This window comes from Neodiprion virginianus, chromosome 2 (genome assembly GCF_021901495.1).
Source record: "Neodiprion virginianus isolate iyNeoVirg1 chromosome 2, iyNeoVirg1.1, whole genome shotgun sequence".
Taxonomy (NCBI): Eukaryota; Metazoa; Arthropoda; class Insecta; order Hymenoptera; family Diprionidae; genus Neodiprion; species Neodiprion virginianus.
In genome coordinates this window covers 1009240-1030988 of record NC_060878.1, presented here as the reverse complement: position 1 = coordinate 1030988, position 21749 = coordinate 1009240, and the positions used below count along the sequence as shown (strand labels likewise).

The following is a 21749-nucleotide window of genomic DNA, read 5'->3' as shown; positions in this document are numbered from 1 at the left end:
TTACCATACTTTTTTTGCGGCGAGGACTTAATTGTCTGTAACACTCTAAAAAGAAAAAAAAAATTCGTCCCTTTTGGTTTAAAGATCGTTTTTCAATGCTTGCGAATCAGTACCGCGACTTCTTCTTACCTCTACCCTTCGACGATCACAATCCTGCTCTATAATTTTCCTTCACCGCTCTACGATCATTGGTTTCTCTATAAAAACGAAAAATATAAGAAAAAAAGACTTGCGTTTAATTACCTCACCGTGTTTTCCATAATTATTCACGCGTTTCTGTACACTGAGAAAAATTTCATTTGTCACAGTGACTAGAAAAATTGACTAAAAGCAACATAGTGATCAAGATCGCAATCGTTTGCAATAATTTCTAATAATATCATCGAATTAAATTGCGGCATTAATTTCGGATTAACAATAAATATCTTCGGCGACACTTGAATCCGTCGTCATATTCGGTACAACACTGAGAAAAATTTCATTCGTTACGGTACCTAGAAAAATTCAGTAAAACAGGTATCGTTAAAAAAGAACTGTTCGAATATTGTTGAAATAACGAAAAACAAGGTCCGCCTAACCATTTTGCGCTATCGTCGATCCTTTTTTGATAATGGCAACGCAAAATCAGTTTCTTCGGTTTACTCTACTTTTTTAGCCAAACAAGTCTTTAACGTCAATTTATCGTTGCACGAGCATTAAATTTTCGCAACAGCTAAAAAAAAAAAAAAAATACGAAAGAACAGTAAAGGATACCAGACTTTCCGGTAACGACTAAAAAAAAAAACTAATTTTCATTTTCTATCTGGAACCATATTTTTCGATTGTGATAAAAAAAATGAAAATAGTCGAAAGACTCGGCGGTAACCGGAACTAAAAATTTCTCTCAGCGATACAAGTTCCTTGGTACGCAATTAAAAATCGCAAATTCGAATTCGCTCGTCCGCGTGTAAAGATGGGTGGTGGGTATCGTTGTTGCTGGAATAAAGAGATCGGCAGGCGACTTTCGACTCTCGACTCTCGTCGTCGTCGTCGTCGTCGTCGTCGTCGGCGGCCATGCTTGCGCGGCCGCGGTGGGCGTTGACGGACGGTGACGGGCGTGCCGCGGCGCCCCCGCTGTCCTCGGCACCGAGGTTCGCCAACGACTCTGGAGAACGCTATCCCTACCATTTTCTGCCGGCTAATGCGGCAAGAATGCCTCGCCGTCGCGGCGGTGGGAGGCATACGAACGACGGCGGGGGGGGGGGGGGGTTGCACGTACGTCATGCATACACCTATATACATATACACACATATATATACACATTGTTACAGAGGGTGAAATCACCCGTTACTTACCCCCTTTTTAACGATCTAGTCTATACTAGATCGTCATAGATAAAAGATGTTCGTACTAAACTCTCTGTGTCTTTAAAAAGAACAAGGTTGCTGCGTCAACCAACATTATTGTAAAAACAGTCTTGTTTCAGACTTTGAACCGAAAACACGTTCGCTGCTGTTGATGCGCTTTTTCATAATATTTTAATTGCGACTTTGATTGATTCTTTACGTAAGCTCGCGGACCCATATTTATTTCGCAACGTCTTGAAACGTTACGATATAATACGCGTTTCTGCAGGGATCTGCAAATTCTCAATTCGATATACCTATCCGTATACCTATATATATATACATATAATATATAATTGCAAAACTGAAGTATGTTTAATTGTTATCAACAATAATTGTTTCGAGAAACTAGGCAATTTTTCTTGAAAATCTAAAATATCGTTACGGTTTCCACAAAAGTAAACTATATGTACACACATATATATATATTATATCCATACATATCCATAACGATATTTTACATTTTCAAGAAAAATTGCCTAATTTCTCGAAACAATTATTGTTGATGAAAATTAAACATACTTCAGTTTTGCAATTGAATTTTTGTATAAAAGTAATTTAATTGCTAAATCTGAAGGTAATTGTTTAATTTTAAATTTAACAGCAAGCGTTTGCGAAAAATGGGTAATTTTTGTATGATATATTACAAAGAAAGCTACCTTTTTTTCCATCATTAGTCGTATGAAAGAGATCAAGATTTTCTATCATCCCAAAGCGATTCGAAACAGTAAAGAAAAAAAAAAGCAAATCCGCACCCAAGCTATCGTTCGTCAGTTTGGCTTTTTTTATTCTTCTATTCGTGTAAGAATAAATTATCACAACTCACCGGTGGTACCTACATCGCTTTCATGAGTTTTCATGAGTTTATCGATTGTGCGAATATCTCGCGATCAAGTTGAAACAATGATCCTCACCTTAATTTGAACGAGCGCAAAACTGTATATCGAAAGATTCACGATAATCCCGATTGTCTCTCCACCTTGTCGTGCACGTGTAATTTTTGCACACGGTGTATTAACTCAGATATTAGAAAAATAATCGTTTTGTAATGAAGGATGAAAAAATTCGGACGAATCGAACCTGTAATTGCAAGATTAATACCGTCGATTATAAGATCAATTTGCGGTGAAGATAAAAAAAAAAAAAAAAAAAAATTGAAACTCGTACGAATCTTCACACGCGTGTCGCTTTTTACCTACGTACTTGTACTTGCCTCGTTAGTAAATTTGTTCAAATAATATTCAAGATAAGATAAAGTACGAGCTGCTGCAGATCGCGTAATGCCTAACAATAATAATGATGCAATATTTGGACAATTATGTAATACAATAATTCGTATCGTCCTTTTTCTGCCATAGAAATATATCTGCAAATTATTATAATTGTAATTCGCGACCGCGAATGTATGTATAAATAATTTTCAAGATTCTCATATCGTTGCACGTCGTATCCATGTATGCACGTATGTTTTGTTTATTGTTTTGTTTCGACGTATAGGATATAAAATTTTTCTTCTATACAACTCGAGCACTTACCTCGCTGTACAGGCTGTACAGAAGTTTGTACGAAGGGTTCCCCGTTAAACGAGCTTGCCGCTTCCGGTTCGTTAGACGAGATACTTAACTTTGTACTTCCGGTCTTGTGTACGGTTAAAGTACTCGAAACCGCCGCCAGGGCGGCGCCCCTAGGCGGGTGCTTTGCGCCGAGTCGACGGCTCGTGAATATAATAATTATTACACGTACAACCGTTGCGTATTAGGGTTTGTTTTATTTTTATTTAATTTCTTATAGCGAATTGACTTTTTTTTTTTTTTTTTTGATATTATTATTTATTTACCCGTATGTTATATTTATGTATACCTACAATTTTACACGTTGTAATATCTAACGATATATTTATATATAATTAATATCTCAGACGCAGGTTCGTTCGCGTAAATTATTAATCAGGGTGTATAAAATATTTGGTTATCATGGTTTGAATGATTTTTGTTTGCGACAAGGAGTGAAATGTCACGTGGAATTTTTTTTTTTCTTCTTTACTAACGACGCGCTTCTGCGTTTTTTGTTACAGGCAAATGGTTGGGCGTGTACTCGTCGATATATTCCGAAATGCGGTCGACACCGGGATCCAATTACCAATCGAAGAGATTATGATTCCCATAGGAAAAATTGCCGCCGATCCAGGTACGGATTTCCATTTTTCTGTCGAACTTATCGCTTCTATATACGTTGATGCTTTACCTATATTATTTTATTATTTTATACCTATCGCGAAAGACGCCCGCATGCGTCCCTTGGTTATTCAATACCGACAACGATGCTATTGCGTATCATGTGACACGAAATTTGTAGTACACATGTACGCATGCGTGTACGTGTGATAAGTGTCGCGTAGTAAAACGTACTTCGGCGCTCAATATTATACATATATACCTCTGTAGGAATACGCGCGGAACCGAGGAAGTATAGAATCCGTTAAAGTTTCACTAAATGAATAAAAAAAACGAAAATAAAATAAAATAAAAAATAAAAGTTGCAATTTACCACAAATCAATACGAACACGTATGTACCGACCTACCTACCTACCCTACCTATTACCTAATCACACAATAGAGCCGCGGTATCGATAGCGGTGAAGGTATTACGTACCTGGGTATATATGATATAATAGATAGATTCACACGTTTAGGTGTACGTTGTATCCCAGGATATTGTTATTCTTACTTCGAAAAAGATGAGAGAGGAAAAGATTCTCGCGGTTGGATCGTTGTGTTGAAAAAGCGCGGATGCGGTTATCGATTGTAATCGGCGATCGGAAATAATGGGAACGAACGCGGTGTGTCGGGAGAAGGATGTTACAAATGATTGGGAAAATTGCAACTCTTCGGATCTCGTGCGATGACGATAAGCCGCGGTCACAACTCGATTTGGCTAAACTCAACTGCTCTTTTTTTTTTTTTTTGCATCGTCGTCGCTCTCTGTAAGCTGTGGTATGTATAATGCAGCGCCGCTAAGGATAGCAGTAGAGTTCCTTTCCCTACTGCACTCCGGATGTTGTTACAGCGGTCGCAAGGAAGGGAAGAAGACATCCGGAGTATAAAAACGTTCTGAATTATAACTTTCCGGCCTGCAGCACGCGCTTGTGTATTACACTACGTACATATGCACACACACACGCACAGACATTTCGTATCTCGCGGGTTTAAATCGTAATTTCACTGCGAAATGGACGTAGAAATAGAAATCGTACGCAGGGAAATGTAATCGAGAAAAAAGCAAGTCGCAATCCGAATTTTTATGCAAAGATGTTATACTCGATGTCCGATATTGCGGAAGTTGGAAAATTGAAGAATTATCCATCTTAAAGGTTCGCGATTATGAAACAAATCGTCATATCTTAACTATTACGCGTATCCCGTCATTTCGTATCTACATAGGTAACAATTGTTGTAACGTTTTATTTGTATATAAACAGTATGATATAACGACCGCGATTAATTGTCGGATTGTGATTACCATTAAAGATTAATAGTTGGAATTTTGAAATACGAGTATACCGTATATGTAATATGAAATTACGAGAACTTCTGCGCTGAATTGCCGCCCAGTGTACGGAACAATTGATAACTAAAACCGTTTGGCCAATTGTTTCTAAACTGAAGTTCGATTCGTACGATATTTATTCTCCGAGTTTGTAAAAAATGAAATTAAATGGTATTAAATTATACCAATATTTCATATGCTGTAGGTACGAAGACGAAAACTATTTGTATTTAAAATATTGATCTATAAATAAAACTTGTGCATTTATATATATATAATATAACGAGTGCCGGCGATTTGGCCCATTAATTAATCGCACAAGACGCGGCGACGGCGGCTTCTTTGCGACATCGCGACTCCGCAGGACGTGCAGGACGTGCAGGACTAACTAACTATAACGCGTGTAACGTGTCGGAGGGTCGGAGGGAGGGAGGTGACGACAGGCTGCGCTATACTTCCGGTCGCGCACGTGCCACACCGGATGTGTCCAACGTGGGGTTTCGGGAGCAGCGGCCGAGCCGCAGGAGGAGGGGGGCAGCCATAATCTTACACACACACACACGTATATTACCTGCTGCCTTTAAAGAGCCTTTGGACAAACGACACGATTAACGTATAATTTGGATTTCATTATTTCACCGAGAGAAATTTTTTAGTTCCGGTTACCGCCGAGTCTTTGACCATTTTCATTTTTTATCACAATCGAAAAACATAGTTCTAGATAGAAAATGAAAATTAGTTTTTTTTTTTTTAGCCGTTACCGGAAAGTCTGGTATCCTTTACTGTTCTTTCATATTCTTTTTTTTATTGTAGCTGTTGCGAAAATTTACCGCTCGTGCAACGATAAATTGACGTCAAAGACTCGTTTGGCTAAAAAAGTAGAGTAAACCGAAGAAACTGATTTTGCGTTGCGATTATCAAAAAAGGATCGACGATAGCGCAAAATGGTTAGGCGGACCTTGTTTTTCGTTATTTCAACAATATACGAACAGTTTTTTTTTTTTTTAACGATACCTGTTTTACTGAATTTTTCTAGGTACCGTAACGAATGAAATTTTTCTCAGTGTTGTACCGAATATGATGACGAATTCAAGTGTCGCCGAAGATATTTATTGTTAATCCGAAATTAATGTCGCAATATCATTCGATGATGTTAATAGAAATTATTGCAAACGATTGTGATCTCGATCATTATTTTGTCTCGTCAAAAGAGAAAAAAGAGGAAAGAGATGTTATCCAAAGTGGCGGACAGACAGGGAGAAGTCAGGAAATTATGATGGACCGTAAGAAAGAACGTAATTTTTTTTAATATCCAACCTTCGGAAATTGTATCGTTCAATTTCTAATTACTTGTGCAAAAGGAAACAACACTACGTGTTTTTTTAAATCCATATTTATATATTCAATGTGCACAAATTCTGGAGCTTTTGGTTACAAAAGCTGCCCTACGTTGCCCAAGTTTCGTGGGAATGAGTCGAAGGGATTTTGAATTTTTTTTTACGGGAAAAGTAGGGGAATTTTTTTTAAGAAAAAATTGTCGCCACCTTGGTTATCTCTTTCTCGTATCCATTTTTTATTTTTTTTATTTTTGCTTACGATGTTCGTTTCATCCGACATTTAAATTGTACAAACTTGATGACAGAATTTTTTTTATTTCTCTATATGTAAATATAAATTGTTCGTACGTTAAGGCACGTTATGTATCCGGAGCTTAAAGATTTGAAGCTCCTGAAAGCCTCGCGTATGAGAAGAGTTATTACCTACAGCGAGTTTCGGAGAAACGGAATTACCATAATCTATATTTCGCGTCTGCTTCGGAGCTGTGATCGCATAGAGCTCTACGCAAAGATTGCGTTCAACGTGTATAATACTAAAACACCGCGTATTGTAATAGGAAGGTGGCCGTTGAGCTTCCTCGTTCTCGAAATAGAGCTTCGCTTCCCACGGATATGTTGGGACGTTCGTTTCACCTTCGCGTAACAAACATAACGTTGTGTGCAATACGTTACGCGCAGAGAGAACGATTCTCTCATCGATACTTTTATAATTACGGGTGTTGGAACGAATCGAAAAAATTGGTTTTATTTTTTTTTTTTATTATTGAAGTCGAAAGTATTGATTGAAATGACAAAAAAAAGATTCTCTTCCGAGTTTCAGCTCTGAATATTAATGTTGAGAGAGGTGGGTCATCGCGATTTTTTTATCTCCCATTCAAATAACACGAGAAAATTTTTTTATTTTCTAATATTGGGAATCTTGTAACTCGTCAACGCGCCTGCGTACAGATGAGACCGAAACGTATTTTTGTAGAGAATCGAACGCGCTACAAAAAAGATCTCTTATCATTTTACGAAAGATCCAGTCTTTCAAAAGTTATTTAAGATCAAATGTCCAAGGCAGGCTCTAAACCTTTGCATCCCGTCTGCCATTTTTCTAACGTTGAAGAGAAAAGTGAGCATATATAGAAATTGGCGACTTGGTAAAATGGTTGAAAATTGTACAGATTTCGCACGCAAGACGACGACTGATTTTCATTTCTATATTGTCACAAACAAGATGTGAGAAAATTAGAAAAGCCCGTCGTCCTGAAACTCGACGTCGTCGACTTGCGAGTTGAAAGATTGGGACTCGAGGGGCACCCGCTGCATGTCGGGGGGCTGATACGAAGCGACAGCTTACAGAGGGGTGCCAGGACAGCAAAAACGTCGCGAGCACGTGTCGAGGGGGAATCGGAAGATGAAGAATTTTAGTCGAAGGGGGGTCGCCGGCGTAGTTACACGCGCTACCAAAATAGTCTCGGTCCAGCATCTTTGGCTCACTTCGCTCACTACGCGCAGCCCTTGTATGTGGATGTGTGTATATATATATATATTAGGCACGGGCCCCCGTCTTTGACGCCTCGAAGCACGCGTCCCGGGCCCCCCGAATCCTTGAGATTTGTCTAAAAATATATAATTCCGCCCGCGTGTTTCTCCCTGCGAGATGATCCCCCCCTCCCTCTGTTTCACATCCTCGCTCGCAGTGTCTCTCCGTGTCTTCTTCGCCCCCCCATCGGCAGCTTGGCTTCGCCACGTGCTACTCGTCCGGAATTTTTATAAATAATCTCTGCGGTGCGAGTCTGTGAGGATCTCGTAGGGGGGGGATAATAAAATAAGAGCAACCTTTATATACCTTATACGGCTGATGCAGCTGACGTTTACTCGTATCGAAGACTCGTCTGCGTTCTCTAGAAGCTTGTTAGGAAGGTATTAAATCACGGTTGATAGAATTTTTGGGGATGTCGGATTTTCGAGGCTTTTTTTTTACAAAGTGTGGCATGTATTTTTTTTTTTTTTTGTTATATTTATTCTTTCGGCAACCCCAACGTGTGTGAGATGGAATCGATTATCAAACTTTTTCAAACTATGTTAGAAATTTATTTTGCCGATATTGTAGGAGAACGGAAATAGATGGTAAATTTGTAGAATTTTGCTGTTTAGCGCTCTAGCACTCGACGTTAAAGGTGAAACAGAGCGAGAATGCAGCTGCAAGTTGTATATTTGATATCCTGCTTTTGTCTAGTTAATCAACTTTTCTTAATTTAGACCAACAATCCGAGAGTTTGAAGGTATTTTATTCGCGTACGGTTACTTGTTGTTGGGGGTGAAAAAGTATAAAGTCTGTTTACTTTCTCGTGCTTTTGAAGTGAGAATTAAGTGTCGCAGAAAAATATGTTGCAAAAATTTGCTTAGTATTGAATTGCGAAACTTTACTCTGTGTGGCAGTCGCCATTTTGTAAAGAATAGCTAACAAAACTGATATATATATATATATATATATATATCCTCCGAACACGATTTCCGCTTTCAATTTTCTCTTTCCCTGTTTGTATTTATTCTCGAATCTCGCTCCGATACACATTAAATGGAAGCAAGAAATCGCTTTTTTGCATAGGATTTTTCGAATCAAGAATAGCATACCGGATTTCGAGTTAAACGAAAGTGTAACTCCAAATGAAACTACAAACACGAGTTGAAGAAAAAACCTGAAGCGATGTAACTTTTTGAGTTATTCTTCCCGTTTTCAGTGGGGTGAAAATCTATAATGAACGGTATGAAGTAAAACCTGTGCAGTTTATTGGTTGCATACCCGTGTTGTTCGTAAGCCTTCCGCGCTGTTACGTTGAAATATCGGGTTCAAGGCTGGAAGATGTTGTTGTTGCGTACCTACAACCCTAACCTAACGCAACCTATCGCAACCTGCGAGGCGGATATTTTAAGCCCTCCTCGAGGTGCCCTGCTGGCGCTGTTTCAACGTCGAGCAGGAGGAGAGACGAGGAAGAATTGAGATAACGCGCCCCCGTTCGGTGATTGATAGCTCGTGGCTGCTGCCGTTTTCTTGGTCCTTCCTGGATCCGGACCGCCAACCACGTGTCCCTTCTTTCTCGCAGCCTCCTCTCTTCTCCTCTCCTCTCCTCGTCCAACGATGGTGGGGACAGACTTCCTTCCTCCCGCCAAGGAAACGCCGCTGCATAGCATCGAAGGAAAGGTGCCCGATGAGGATCCTCATGACGATGACGATGACGATGACGATGACGATGGTGCGATCCCGTTGCGCCGTATGCACTCTACTTCGACTTCAGTCGCGCCCACGCGCTCGTCGCGAACGCATCGCGTTGAGCTGAGCGCGTTTCAAAATTTTCCTTTCATTTATTTCTCGTTACGGGTATGGAAGTCAACGTATTTATTGAAAAGATCTTTCTGTATTTATTTACATTTATGTTACGTTCCTCGCGTGTAAAAGTCCATCGTCGCGTCGAGTGGTTTCAAATATCTGTCGTCCGCGGTTTTGGCGCTCTTTTGGAGTGAGAAGAGATTTGGTCGTTTTGCTTTTTGTTGTCTCATCGATGTAACGCGGTGATGCATATGTATTCTATACACGTGTACGTATAAGATAACATTTGTATATTGTTCAGGGAATGTACGGCAAGTCATTCGATGAATCGGTGTACGATATTGAATATCGCTTACTATTTACTCACCAACTGCAATCAATTCATTGCAGCCTCTGTATCTTAATGTATATATATATACGTACATACATGTATATCGATATTCTCGCGTTTTTTGTTATTTCTTCAAGGTATGAAATAGAAATAGAAATGATATCAAATTTGTATAGAGAGGCGGGAAGGGGGGGATACGTGTTTAGATTCTGAACTATGCAAAATAATAATAGTTCGAATTCGAAATTTTCGATAACCGATTTTTGCAATCGTTCACTCTTCGTTCTACGTCCTTCACTCTTGTCACGTACATGCGTGCCGAATGCCGATATGTATATTATATACCTACATTATTACAGTTTCACAGGCGTGGGCGTAGGCGATGTAGAGAACGCAACATTTCGGTACGCGTCGCATGTTCCAAAGTCAAAACTAGAGTTATAGGTGGTAAATACGTTTCGTATATATATAAGCAGAGGGTGCAAACGGGGCGTCGCGTCGCCTCGCCTCGTTCCCCCGACGAAACCCGCGAACACCGGGCCGAAGGGTATTTTGAAAAACTGTGCCGAGCAGATGTGCCTCCCGCCTGCGGGGTGTACCTACCCTATACACACGGACACACTTGTATCGTACGCACAGAGCGAAGCTGTTGCAACGCATCCTGACCGAAGTGCTGTTGCAAGCGGTGTGCAGAGGTGTCGGTTTTTCTTACAATATCGTCGTCGATTCGTTGTTCTTGGTGAAAAATAACGATCGACATTCGCGATTAATCGTCGAGCCAAGGCTGAGAAAGAAAGAAAGAAAGAAAGAAAGAAAGAAAGAAAGAAAGAAAGAAAGAAAGAAAGAAAGAAAGAAAGAAAGAAATGCGCTCGCGCGTTATAACGTAACGGAGGTGCGGCACGTGCAGGGAAGCGATATTTATACGTGCAGGATTTCGTTCCTATAGCTGATTGTGAGTGGATTGTAACGATGAGGCGATTTTATGCGTCGATGAACTCCTCGAGCAACGGTGTCCCAGGACGGTATCGGCATACGGTATTAGTCTTCGATAATTTGTAATTAATTTTCGTCCTGCACACGCTGATCGTGCAGACGACCTTTGATTGTCGCAGACGGCTCCCCCTCCCATCGCGCAACGCCCATCCTCGTTGTCTGTATAGATAACGTGCGATATACCTGTACCATAATTCTTCTTTCATTCATTTCTGTGCAGAAGCTACGGTGAGGTCGGAACTCGTGGAGCAGGTGCCCCACGTCGCGATGATATGCGAGGAGGCTCCCAACCGGTTTCGGCATGTACTTCCTCAACATCTACTGGGAATTGTCATCAAGTACCTCCGAGACGACGACAACCAGGTTCGCTTGTTTTCAATCGATTTTAATTATACATTATTACGTCAGGGTTTCGCGTTCTTGCCGTCTTAACGAATCGAATCGAATCGTATCGTATCGTCCACGTCACGTCACGAGGGTAAATATTTCACATTTGTTCAATTTTTATACCATCGTGTGTGTGTGTGTGTGAATACAAAGCTCGCGACGTCATAATGTCTCTTTGAATTATTCTGACTATTATATACATATACGTGATGACGTTAGTTAATTGCGGAACGCTCGTTTCCTCATTGGAATTGAAACTTTGGCATGACGAGATTAGGTCTGAATTCTGACTCCCGGTATACATACATTCAACAGGTGGGCAACTTATAGCTCGATGTATGTATATGTATACCTATGTCCAATTAGGTGTATGAAAAATGGGCAATAATCTTTAAAAGATCTTTATAAAGACGCGGAGTCGGTCAAAGCTGGTGCAACGGGATGAGGATTGAGGATTATTAATATGCAAATTGGAGTCTCTTAATTATTAGCTTCTCTTCGACGGTTATTAATTCGAAACACTGCGGACGAGCACGAGCATGAGGTTCAATATCCTACTCGTACGATACTCTACCTACTCCCACCTCCCTCCCTCTTCTCTCTCTCTCTCTCTCTCTCTTTCTTTCTCTCTCTCTCTCTCTATCTCTCTATCTCTCACTCTCGTACCTGTTCGCAGTATGTATATTAACAAATATTACATACGCGTATAACGTATTTCTCTATAATTCTCTATAAAAATATTGCACGTATAAGCGATTGGCTAAAACAGTGTCGAGAAATATTTGAGAAAAGCATTGAGATTACCCAAAACCAGACTAACCGACGAGGATGAATTTAGTCACGTTTTTGTTACAACAGGCTTTCGAAAATATTGAAATTATAAGAAATATGGTACGACATCATTCTCAATTTTTACCCGATTTCAAATTTACCATCCGTCTTTAAACGACTGGTGAAAGTAAACTTGTGATAATGTGGGTATTGTTGTTTATTATCAGGTTAGGAAAACTGCACAGGCCGCTCTTTTGGTACTAATGGAACGAGGACTGTTGGAAAAGGAACCGATTGAGGAGCTAATTTGTCCAGTTGTTTTGGAACTCTCGTTCGTCAACGATCCATCGGTCGAAATTCACACGGGAGCGATAGCCGTAAGTCTGAATTACCATTACACTACGATTATCGTGCAACTGCGTGTATATATATATATATATATATATATATATATATATATATATATATATATATGTGTGTGTGTATGTATGTATATGTATATAGGTGGTAATTTTTTACCATACGGTTTATTTTGTATGCACCCCTCCCCCCCCCCACACACACACCATCCCTCCTCCCCCGGCGCTACGCCCATCGAAGCTGCCTAACACGGCGGATTCTGCATGAAAGACATGGGTAGTGAGATGTTCATCTCGCACCTGCGTCTCACTACCTTGTCTTTCATGTGGCGTTTGCCCCATACGATCAATCGACTTTCTTTTCGTAGATGAAAAATTATTGAATAAAATGATTCGTGACTCGTTGAACGATCTTTGTTGCACGGTTAAATGTTGGTCAACGATATTACGTTCTTATCTTGACATATCTAGGTATATCCATATATATGTGTGTGTGTGTGTGTGTATATATGTATATATATATATATATATATTTATATACTTATATACTTATATACTTATATATACATTTATATACGTATATATATATATTTTTCGATTGTTAAAATCAGATTGTTGAATGTTCCAGTGCACAAGCGCGCAGTTATATGCAGATGCAGAAAATATAGAGAATGTGCAACAGTATTGCCGTTGTTGGTAACTATGGGTGATTGCTCTGTGATGATGATATTTGGTTTTGATGTGCAACTTTGAAACAGCGTGTGTGATAAAAAGAGCGAGAGAGAGTGAGAGAGACAGGTAAAAAGAGTAGGACAGAGAGAGAGAGAGAGAGAGAGAGAGAGAGAGAGAGAGAGAGAGAGAGAGAGAGAGAGAGAACGAGAAGGGGTGGGGTGGGGGCGAGAGAGTACGACAGAGAGCTAGCGAGAGCGGGAGAGAGAGAATGGGGGGGAGACAGAGAGAGAGTGAGAAAGTGAGGGAAAAAAGTGAAAGAAAAGAGAGCACGAAAGCACGAGAGAGAGAGAGAGAGAGAGAAAGAGAGAAAGAGAGAGAGAAAGTGAGAGAGAAAGAGGTTGTTCAAGGAAAAGCCCGGCATGCTTTTACCATCAAAGTTGGTTTGTCATAGAGATCGACTATCACAGCCAGCTTTGATGAGCAAAATTGTGTCCGATTTCACCTATTGCTGCAGATTTTTGCCGCACGAGAGGAAGTAAAGGTTCATTACGTGTGTGTTATTTTAAAGACAAACACGCAAACACTTTTTTGTGGTCCGATACATCAAATTGGTTGTGGAATGTTTTAACTCATATCACAGCCACTTTGATGAGCTTGGCCCACAAAATCAGTCGTCAATCAAACTACTAATTATTAATAATATATTCATACCTCAATATGTATACTGTTATCAGTGTAGGATATTAATAAATTGTTTAATTTCAATTATTTTGATTACAATCTTACACATCGCGTTACCTACGGATGCCTCAAAATTGGATTGCTACTCGGTCAAGGAAGATTAATATCACAAAAATTGGTCCAATTTTCCTCAAGGATGCTCTTACGGTGCCTGATTATTTTGAACAGTGATCCAATCGTCAAAATGGTTGTGACGTGTTGTTAAAGATTCATATCACAGCCATTTTTGACGAGTTGGATTGCCCTTCTTATCGTCCTAGAAACGTAAAATACTTGGGTACAATGAATAAATCTGTACATATATATGTACGTATAAGTATATACACCTACGTTGAAGATGACGGATATCATCCAAAGTTCGTCGGAGTGTTCGTGCTGCTCACAAAGTGGCTGTTGTATGCTAATTATCAGAGGTCATATCACAGCCAGCTTTGATGAGCGGTGCGACACTGAACACTCTTCTTTTGAGATACAAATTCGACAAATACCGACACGAAGAAACCAGGACCTTACTCCGTTCGTAACGCTTGTCTGGCCTGGCTCATTGTTCCTCCCATCAGAGTGGTTGTGATGTGACCTTATGAAAATCATATCACAGCCAGCTTTGATGAGCGGAACGGTACGGTCGTGAAATTTCAACGTGGGACACTGTCGTGTGATAAAGACAAAAAGTAAGAGCAGTGAGTGAGAAGTAAAGTAGAAAGAGTGTGACAGAAAGTGTAATGCAATGTTGTGGTCCTACACCCTTTATTGGTCACAGAGAGTTGATTTTCTTATTTCATAGGGCGTAAATTATTGTTTGACAAAATTTGCTGTATATTATGGTTGCTTTCCAAATCGAATTCTACGCATACTTAAAGCCTTGTTTTTATTTCAATCTCCAGCTCATGTGCAAGATGGCTCCACTCGTCGGAAGAGAACTTACGGAGAGATTGTTCCTCGACAGATTCGCAAAGCTATGCTCAGATGATATTTTCTATGTAAGAAAAGTCTGCGCTGCTAATCTAGCTGATTTTTGTGCAGCCGTTAGTAAAGAGTCCATCGAAACGATACTGGTTAGTGTGGCGGTAGATACTTTCTTCAATCGATATCATTCATCCGTAGTGAATCAGAAATTCCCTACTTTGTTCCTCTAATCTCTAACTATCATATTTGTTTTATCTTTCAGCTTCCAAGGTTCATAGATCTATGCACGGACGATGTGTGGGGGGTCAGAAAAGCATGTGCTGAAGTTATAATGTCCGTTTCGTGCTGCGTCTCTCTCCATCATCGACAGCATACTTTGGCGCCTGTGTTCGCTGCCCTTCTCGGCGATGTGTCAAAGTGGGTCCGATTGTCTGCGTTTCAGACACTTGGGCCGTTCATCTCTACTTTTGCTCAACAATTTACAGCATTGGCATACAACCAGTACGGCGAGGTTGTCTTTACCAATCAACAAGGCATGGAGCTGAGATACAACAAGTATGTGGTATTTACATTTAGCTGGAATCAATATATTCTGATTGTGAGTGAAAGTTACGAGTTATCGTGAAAGATGTAGTCAAGGTCTTATTGGTATTGTGAAATTTCCTAAGAATAGCTCTTTTTTTTTTTTCGCTTATAGATTGTCGTACTCAAATCCTCGCACGTTAAACTTCTGCGAAACCTCTTCATTTGGTTGTTTGAGCAGGAAGTACGATGAATACAACGATAAATTTGAAGTTGAATTTTCACCTGTGAGTATGGTGGGATCGCGAAATCGGGATAAGGATGAGGACGGTTTCAAGCCCGCATCGGAAAGTACTGTCACAGAGGAATCCGGATCTAGTGACGACACGGACAAGTTCAACCCGTTTCTATTCTATTACATTTCCCCGGATATGCCGTTGGATTCGGACCTTGTCGAGGCTGGCAGACCCACGAATTCGGAGAATGGTAACGCAAAGGAAGAGGCCCCTAGTTTGGACAAAAAAAAGGAAAATCAGCCCGTTTCCAATGACAGTGTAAACAATGCGGATGACGATGTGAGTGGTTCTGTAAGCGTAGAAAATAGCTCGCAATTGCTAAACGATACAATTGATGTGCGGGACGCTTACGACGAGCGCAAAAACATCAACCAAAACGCGAACGGAAACTCTGGTAACAAGTGCAACGCGGCAGGTGACAACTACCAGTGCGTAGTGCCTCAGGTTCTCATCGATTACTTCGTTTCTATGACCGAAACGACGCAGGTTGTCCAGACTGACTCGGAAATACTGCAGCACTGTGCCTTCAGTTTCCCGGCCGTTGCCCTCACCCTGGAAAAGCATAACTGGCCACTTTTGAAGGATGCCTATCTTTCGCTGGCAAGCGCGCTCCCATGGAAAGTCAGGCTCACCTTAGCGTCCAGTATTCACGAGATTGCGTTAATACTCGGTGAGGATTTGGCCGCGAGAGACTTGGTACCGATCTATGACGGGTTCATTAAAGACTTGGACGAAGTTAGGATAGGGGCGCTTAAACACTTGGCCACGTTTCTTAAGGTTCTCAGACCCTCCGAGAGATGCCAATACTTACCAAGACTCAACAATTTTTTGGTCACCGATGCCGAATGGAACTGGCGATTCAGGGAGGAGCTCGCTAACCAGCTACTCGAAGCCGTCACTCTGTTCAATCCGTACGATGTTTCCAAGTACATTGCACCTCTCTCGCTTCATCTACTTGTCGATAAAATCGCAGCCGTTCGAACAGTCGCCTTAGCCTTGGTAAGATTTAAGTAATATACCGTAATTTTAGTCGAGTATAACCCTCAGCTCGTACGTCATAGGCGGTAATATAATCTTGGGAAACAAGAATACGTGCAACCTTATAACATTCTCTTTCACGATTCCGTTAGGTAACGCAGATAATTTCCCACCTGTCGGTCGACGAAGCTCTTGTCACAGCATTGGTGCAGGAACTTGGCCACATGTTACCGCGTTCGGTCAAATGGACGCGAAGGCAAACGTACGGAATTTTGTGCTCTCAGTTGATAACAAACGGTGCAATTACCGCCGATAGATTTTCCAAGGAGATGCTACCTCATCTGATCGACCTCTCGTGGGACACTGTACCAAACGTCCGGCTAGCGGTCGCTAGAACGTTAGCAAGAAACGTTGCCACCCGAGGACGTGAGTCGTGATAAATATTTCAATGCAATTTTTAAGTAAAGCCAGGTATTTACTTAATAATGAAAGAAAAGAACGACAATAAAAAAATTTGTTTCCCTTTTAATTTGCAGCCGAATGGCAGGGTGGACCGGAACAAGCGGAGGCTGTGAAAACGAAATTGAAACACTTGAGACAAGACGTTGATCGCGATGTTCGCGAACATGCTATTCTAATCAGGACGCAATAGCACTTGGACAAGGGGTTGAACCCCTACCTTAGATGGACAGTGCATTTACCTCGACTTGTCGCGTAGCATTCGGCGCTCCTACCTGCGATTTGATTCGGTCTCTGTGATTTTTTTTATCGTTGAATGAATGTACGCCAAAGCAACAAAGCTATACCTGTCCAATTTTGAATGCGAGATACATGTTTTATTTTTGTTTTACTTTTATTTTTAACTATCTTCTATTTTTCTGTTTATTTTCCCCTCTCCGTCTGTCCTTAAATTTATTGTTTTCAAATAAATCAATATCGATGCTACGGTATCTACCAATGCCGAGCTGTAAAACTCGACGAGACACAAGTAGCGTAGATAGAAAGGTGTATAAAAAGTCATTTGCATTAGAATACCTGATAACGAACCGGATTTCTTTCACCTCTCACTTCCGACAATTTTTTTCTTTCTTGCTGTCACTCATTCTTTGCAAGCGTTGAAACTCGTATTGTTTCACGATTTCCTGAACTACCGAAAGTACATTGAAATGACGAATTTATCCGAACATTATCTGACTCGACTGTTCCTTTTTTCGCGCCAGTGCGATGCAATCCTCTCGTAACGAAACAATGAGCAAAAGAAAGAAAGAAAAAAAGAGACCAAAACATGAAAAGATACGAATCTTACGAAAAATATGTTGTGGACCGGCAATATATCTAGTATAATAAGTCAAGCGTCTGGAGTCCGAGTGAAAGCTTAGGCTTAGTAAACCTACTTCAGAAGATTGGACGAAGACATAACTCTAAGCTCAAGTTTTAATTGCCTACTACTACTACCACTACTTTATTATTATACATAACTATACCGTCTAGTGAACATAAAATACATAATACGTAATAATTCGAGTTACTGGCGAACTTGATATTCTGTGAGATAGGGTAAGATATCGACTTCAACATTACAAATCCTCGAGAATGATAAACTAAAAGAACTAAATAGACAAACTCGGATTAAAATAAAACACTAAAAAATCTTCAAGGTATTCGAGCGTGCATCATTGTGACCGTCATAGATAGAACTTATAAGATTATCAAGCCGTCAAGGTATCGGGCGAAGATTTCTTACTATCAATAATGTTTCTATTAAATAATCCGAGTTACTAGTTGCTCTTGCTGAATCAATACATGTGCACAGACGACGAAAACAATTATCACGCATTCTTATTAATAATTATCTTCTCTTTCCTTTGTTCTGTGTTACCTTTGTCGCGCATCTATGAGAAAGTGCAACTAGTAAGCGAACAAATTTGTGGCATTAGTGATCTTGAATTTTTGACACTTAGTTAAGAAACTTAAGGTCTTGTGCAAAACGGCTGATATTAGTAATATCCTAGGTGATACGTATGCATCGCAAAAACGAGAGAAAAAATGATAAACAATTCCGTAGGTAAAACAAATTTTTGGAAATAATTTTATTCTAGTTAAAGCAAATTATTACCATCGAAATATACAACAGGATCCGACCGTGAATTAAAAATAACAGTCCTTACTTATAGAATTTGTAATAATAGTAAGTTATCCGGAATTGTCAAGTTTTGTATGTATCTTAGGCGATTCACTGGTTTTACTATACCAATTCATATAATGTTATTGATGGATATCCTAGCCGTTATAATAATATTATTAATAATAATAACAATAACGATGATAGAAATAATAACGATAATAATTTAGAATATAGAGTACAGGGAGGCACTGAAAATGGCTGTATAAATAATGTACAATAAAGTGGTAAGGAACGAAAGAAACGAAACACCGATACGTAGCTCATATAAATATTATAATGCCATCACTTGGAAATTTTTGTACGTGGAACAAACCAACCGAGATCACTATGTGTACCCCCCTAACATAGGTATGTATAGATATATTACAAACTAAGAGATATCGTCAATCTTTTAATAATAATATGATACAATAATTGATAGAAATCGACTGATGATGAATGGTGATAAAGAACGCCAATGATTGTCATACAACGATGTTTGACAATCATTGGGAAATGAATCCAATTTACGAAAACGTGGAACAACTGACAAGTATTTTTCATTTCAACAACACTTGTTCATCAATGTGAATATTATGAAAAGTGTTTGTTTAAAACATTGTGTATAATATATTATTATGTATTTGATAATGAATGCGAAAAGAAGAGAAAAGTAATGATAACAATAAACCTTAATCGATTTGTTACAAATATTATGTGCTGTTTTTACTTTTTTTTAGTAAAATGGAATATTTCATCAGACATAGGTATCTGATGGCGTACGGTTTTCAATCTAACGATAAAATTGTTGATTTACGGTCAAAAATTGATACCATTGACTGTAACTTTTTCATATCTGATTGCGGACAATTAGTTGATTTTCGTCTTTTGAACATTTCAGGATTTAGGATTATTACCCAATTAACTGCACTTTTTTTAACCTGTATCTGCCGTGAAAATTTGAATAATACGAATTCTCTTATCCGTACTCTTCAATCAACGTTTATACTGGTTCGGCAGAAAGTTCTTGACGTTCGGTTATAACAGTTACGTAGAGCAGAGAAGACAGCAGCGCGCCCGCAAAGCTGCAACCAAACGTACATAAATCTGCTTTCATTTCGTTACCGATGGCGATGCGTCGTTGGTCTGCGTTCACTGATCGCGGAACGCACTATGCTAGTCCATGCGCAACGTGTTCTGTTTGAAAGTAATTGGGGATCCTTAGGCTCGTTGCTGGTACATTTGTGTAACACAAACATGTTTTTATCTTTAATTGTTACGGTACCTGAGGTTGAGAAAGAAATTCAGATGTAAAATCCGTAAATAGATAAAGTCTACAACTTGATACGTTAACTGGCGAGGACAAGTTATAGGTTATGTTTTCGAATATAGAACGTGTGAGAAGAACCCTGATTTGCGGTCCACCAGAATTGACGGAAACCTTTATGTTTGAGGTACTAATATTCCAGTTATCATTTTATCGATCAACTCAAAAAACGATAAGATCAATCCAAATGTTCTTAACACAGGGGGCTGCACATTGGGCGAAACAAGGAAGCCGCGTTATTTACGTAACTCAGAATCCGATCGAGTCTCTGCCGCCAAAATATCACGATGGCCCTAAACCATGTGTAGATACATTCCAATTAATCAAATTCATGTAAGTTCACACTGAAATAAAAACGGGGAATTCGACTGTATATAACGAGCTTAACTGTTTTCAGGTACCTGCCGGATCATAAGAGCTTGATGGAGCTTTTGGTCGAGTTGGACACTTTCGCTTCCCTACCGTCAGCGCTGCTTATCGACAAGCTAGATAATTACGCCGAGCCTACGACTTGGCGGGGTGACTACGATGTGCTTCTCGCCAAAACGTGTTCCTTTATTATCGACGCGATGAACGCGTGTTCCCGTATTCTGGGAAAAAAAGTTCACGTCTGCGCCTCTCTCCGACCAGAAACAGTCGGCAAAGTACATTTCGTCTATTTCGATAACGTCTGGAAATTTTCTATCGACAATAACCTCGCCGACCCGATTATAACTTTACAAAAAGCGTTTTGCACGAACGGTGACCGGTTGTTCAAATTTCGCAGCTTGGAAGACCGGACTGTTGTTCTCAAACAAGTTTTAAGATTTGTTGACGAGCATTGAAGAGCGGGACTCTGAATTAATAAAGACGGTTTAGATTACAGCTACAGATTTCATTTCTTTTTTTTTTACATCACACTTAAGCATTCCACCAAAATGAATCGAGTGGTACGATCATAGTCAATGTAAGTGAATTTCAGTCGACATATCTAGTGAATCGTTCAACAGTTTCCTCTGAAACTCGCGTAAAAAATTTCTTTAACGTACCGGTACTTCCGAGTACTCAATTTCACTGAAAAATTGATGGCCTAGAATCTATTTTGAACGGTTAGCAACGAGCGTGTAATATATTTCACTCGAACGCTTCTGAGAAATTTACGTCGTTTCATCGCTGAGTTCGTATGTTTCTGTTTATTGCAACTTTTCTCATAACTTCGAATTTTAAATAACCACTTCGCCATTGCCGTACATGCGGGTGAATTACCAACCACGCTTAATGGAATGTCGAACGCATCAGGAAACTCAGGGATTTAATGTAGTATTGTATATTTAATGTAAAATATTTAATAAGATAAGTATTTACATGTTCGTTACACGATGTATGCTTGCAAAGAATAGGAAACGTTGAAGTATAAATGATAAATGCAGTAAAATTTTACGTCATTCCTCGCGAAGCCGTGTAAATGGCTTCCTCGTATCTGGCCGACCTGCATTGTTAACCTGAAGTGGAGAAATAAATGAAGTTCTCACATCTGCGTCTTTTTAACTTACATGTATACATAGGTATAATAGTTACCTACCGAAGTCGGGTGGAGGCAAGAGCATTTGTTTCGCTAGAATTGAAACGCGATAATCGGACGATACTACGAACATATATGGAATGGGTAATTCCGCTCGTTATGAAACCGCCGGTCGCTGATTTATATGCTTGTGTAACATACTTAAAAATTAATTT

The 21749-nt window shown here is 39.7% G+C and overlaps 2 protein-coding genes across 7 annotated transcripts in view; both read left to right on the top strand.

Moving 5' to 3' along the window:
* LOC124298531 (serine/threonine-protein phosphatase 4 regulatory subunit 1-like) overlaps positions 1-19417 on the top strand; it is a 131450-nt gene extending 112033 nt beyond the window's left edge. For all 6 annotated transcript variants that reach the window (XM_046750656.1, XM_046750657.1, XM_046750659.1 and 3 more), the window contains 8 exons: positions 3461-3573; positions 11131-11273; positions 12296-12445; positions 14725-14895; positions 15009-15301; positions 15444-16563; positions 16695-16968; positions 17079-19417. In XM_046750656.1, coding sequence (XP_046606612.1) covers positions 3461-3573; positions 11131-11273; positions 12296-12445; positions 14725-14895; positions 15009-15301; positions 15444-16563; positions 16695-16968; positions 17079-17194 — 2380 coding nt within the window. In that variant the 3' untranslated portion in view covers positions 17195-19417. The remainder of the gene's footprint in view (positions 1-3460; positions 3574-11130; positions 11274-12295; positions 12446-14724; positions 14896-15008; positions 15302-15443; positions 16564-16694; positions 16969-17078) is intronic.
* A 464-nt stretch (positions 19418-19881) lies between these two features.
* On the top strand, positions 19882-21545 carry LOC124298557 (uncharacterized). The gene is made up of 3 exons (XM_046750727.1): positions 19882-20160; positions 20236-20366; positions 20431-21545. The coding sequence occupies exons 1-3, from the start codon at positions 20083-20085 to the stop codon at positions 20855-20857; spliced, it is 636 nt and encodes a 211-aa protein (XP_046606683.1). The 5' UTR covers positions 19882-20082; the 3' UTR covers positions 20858-21545.
* Positions 21546-21749: the final 204 nt, after the last annotated feature.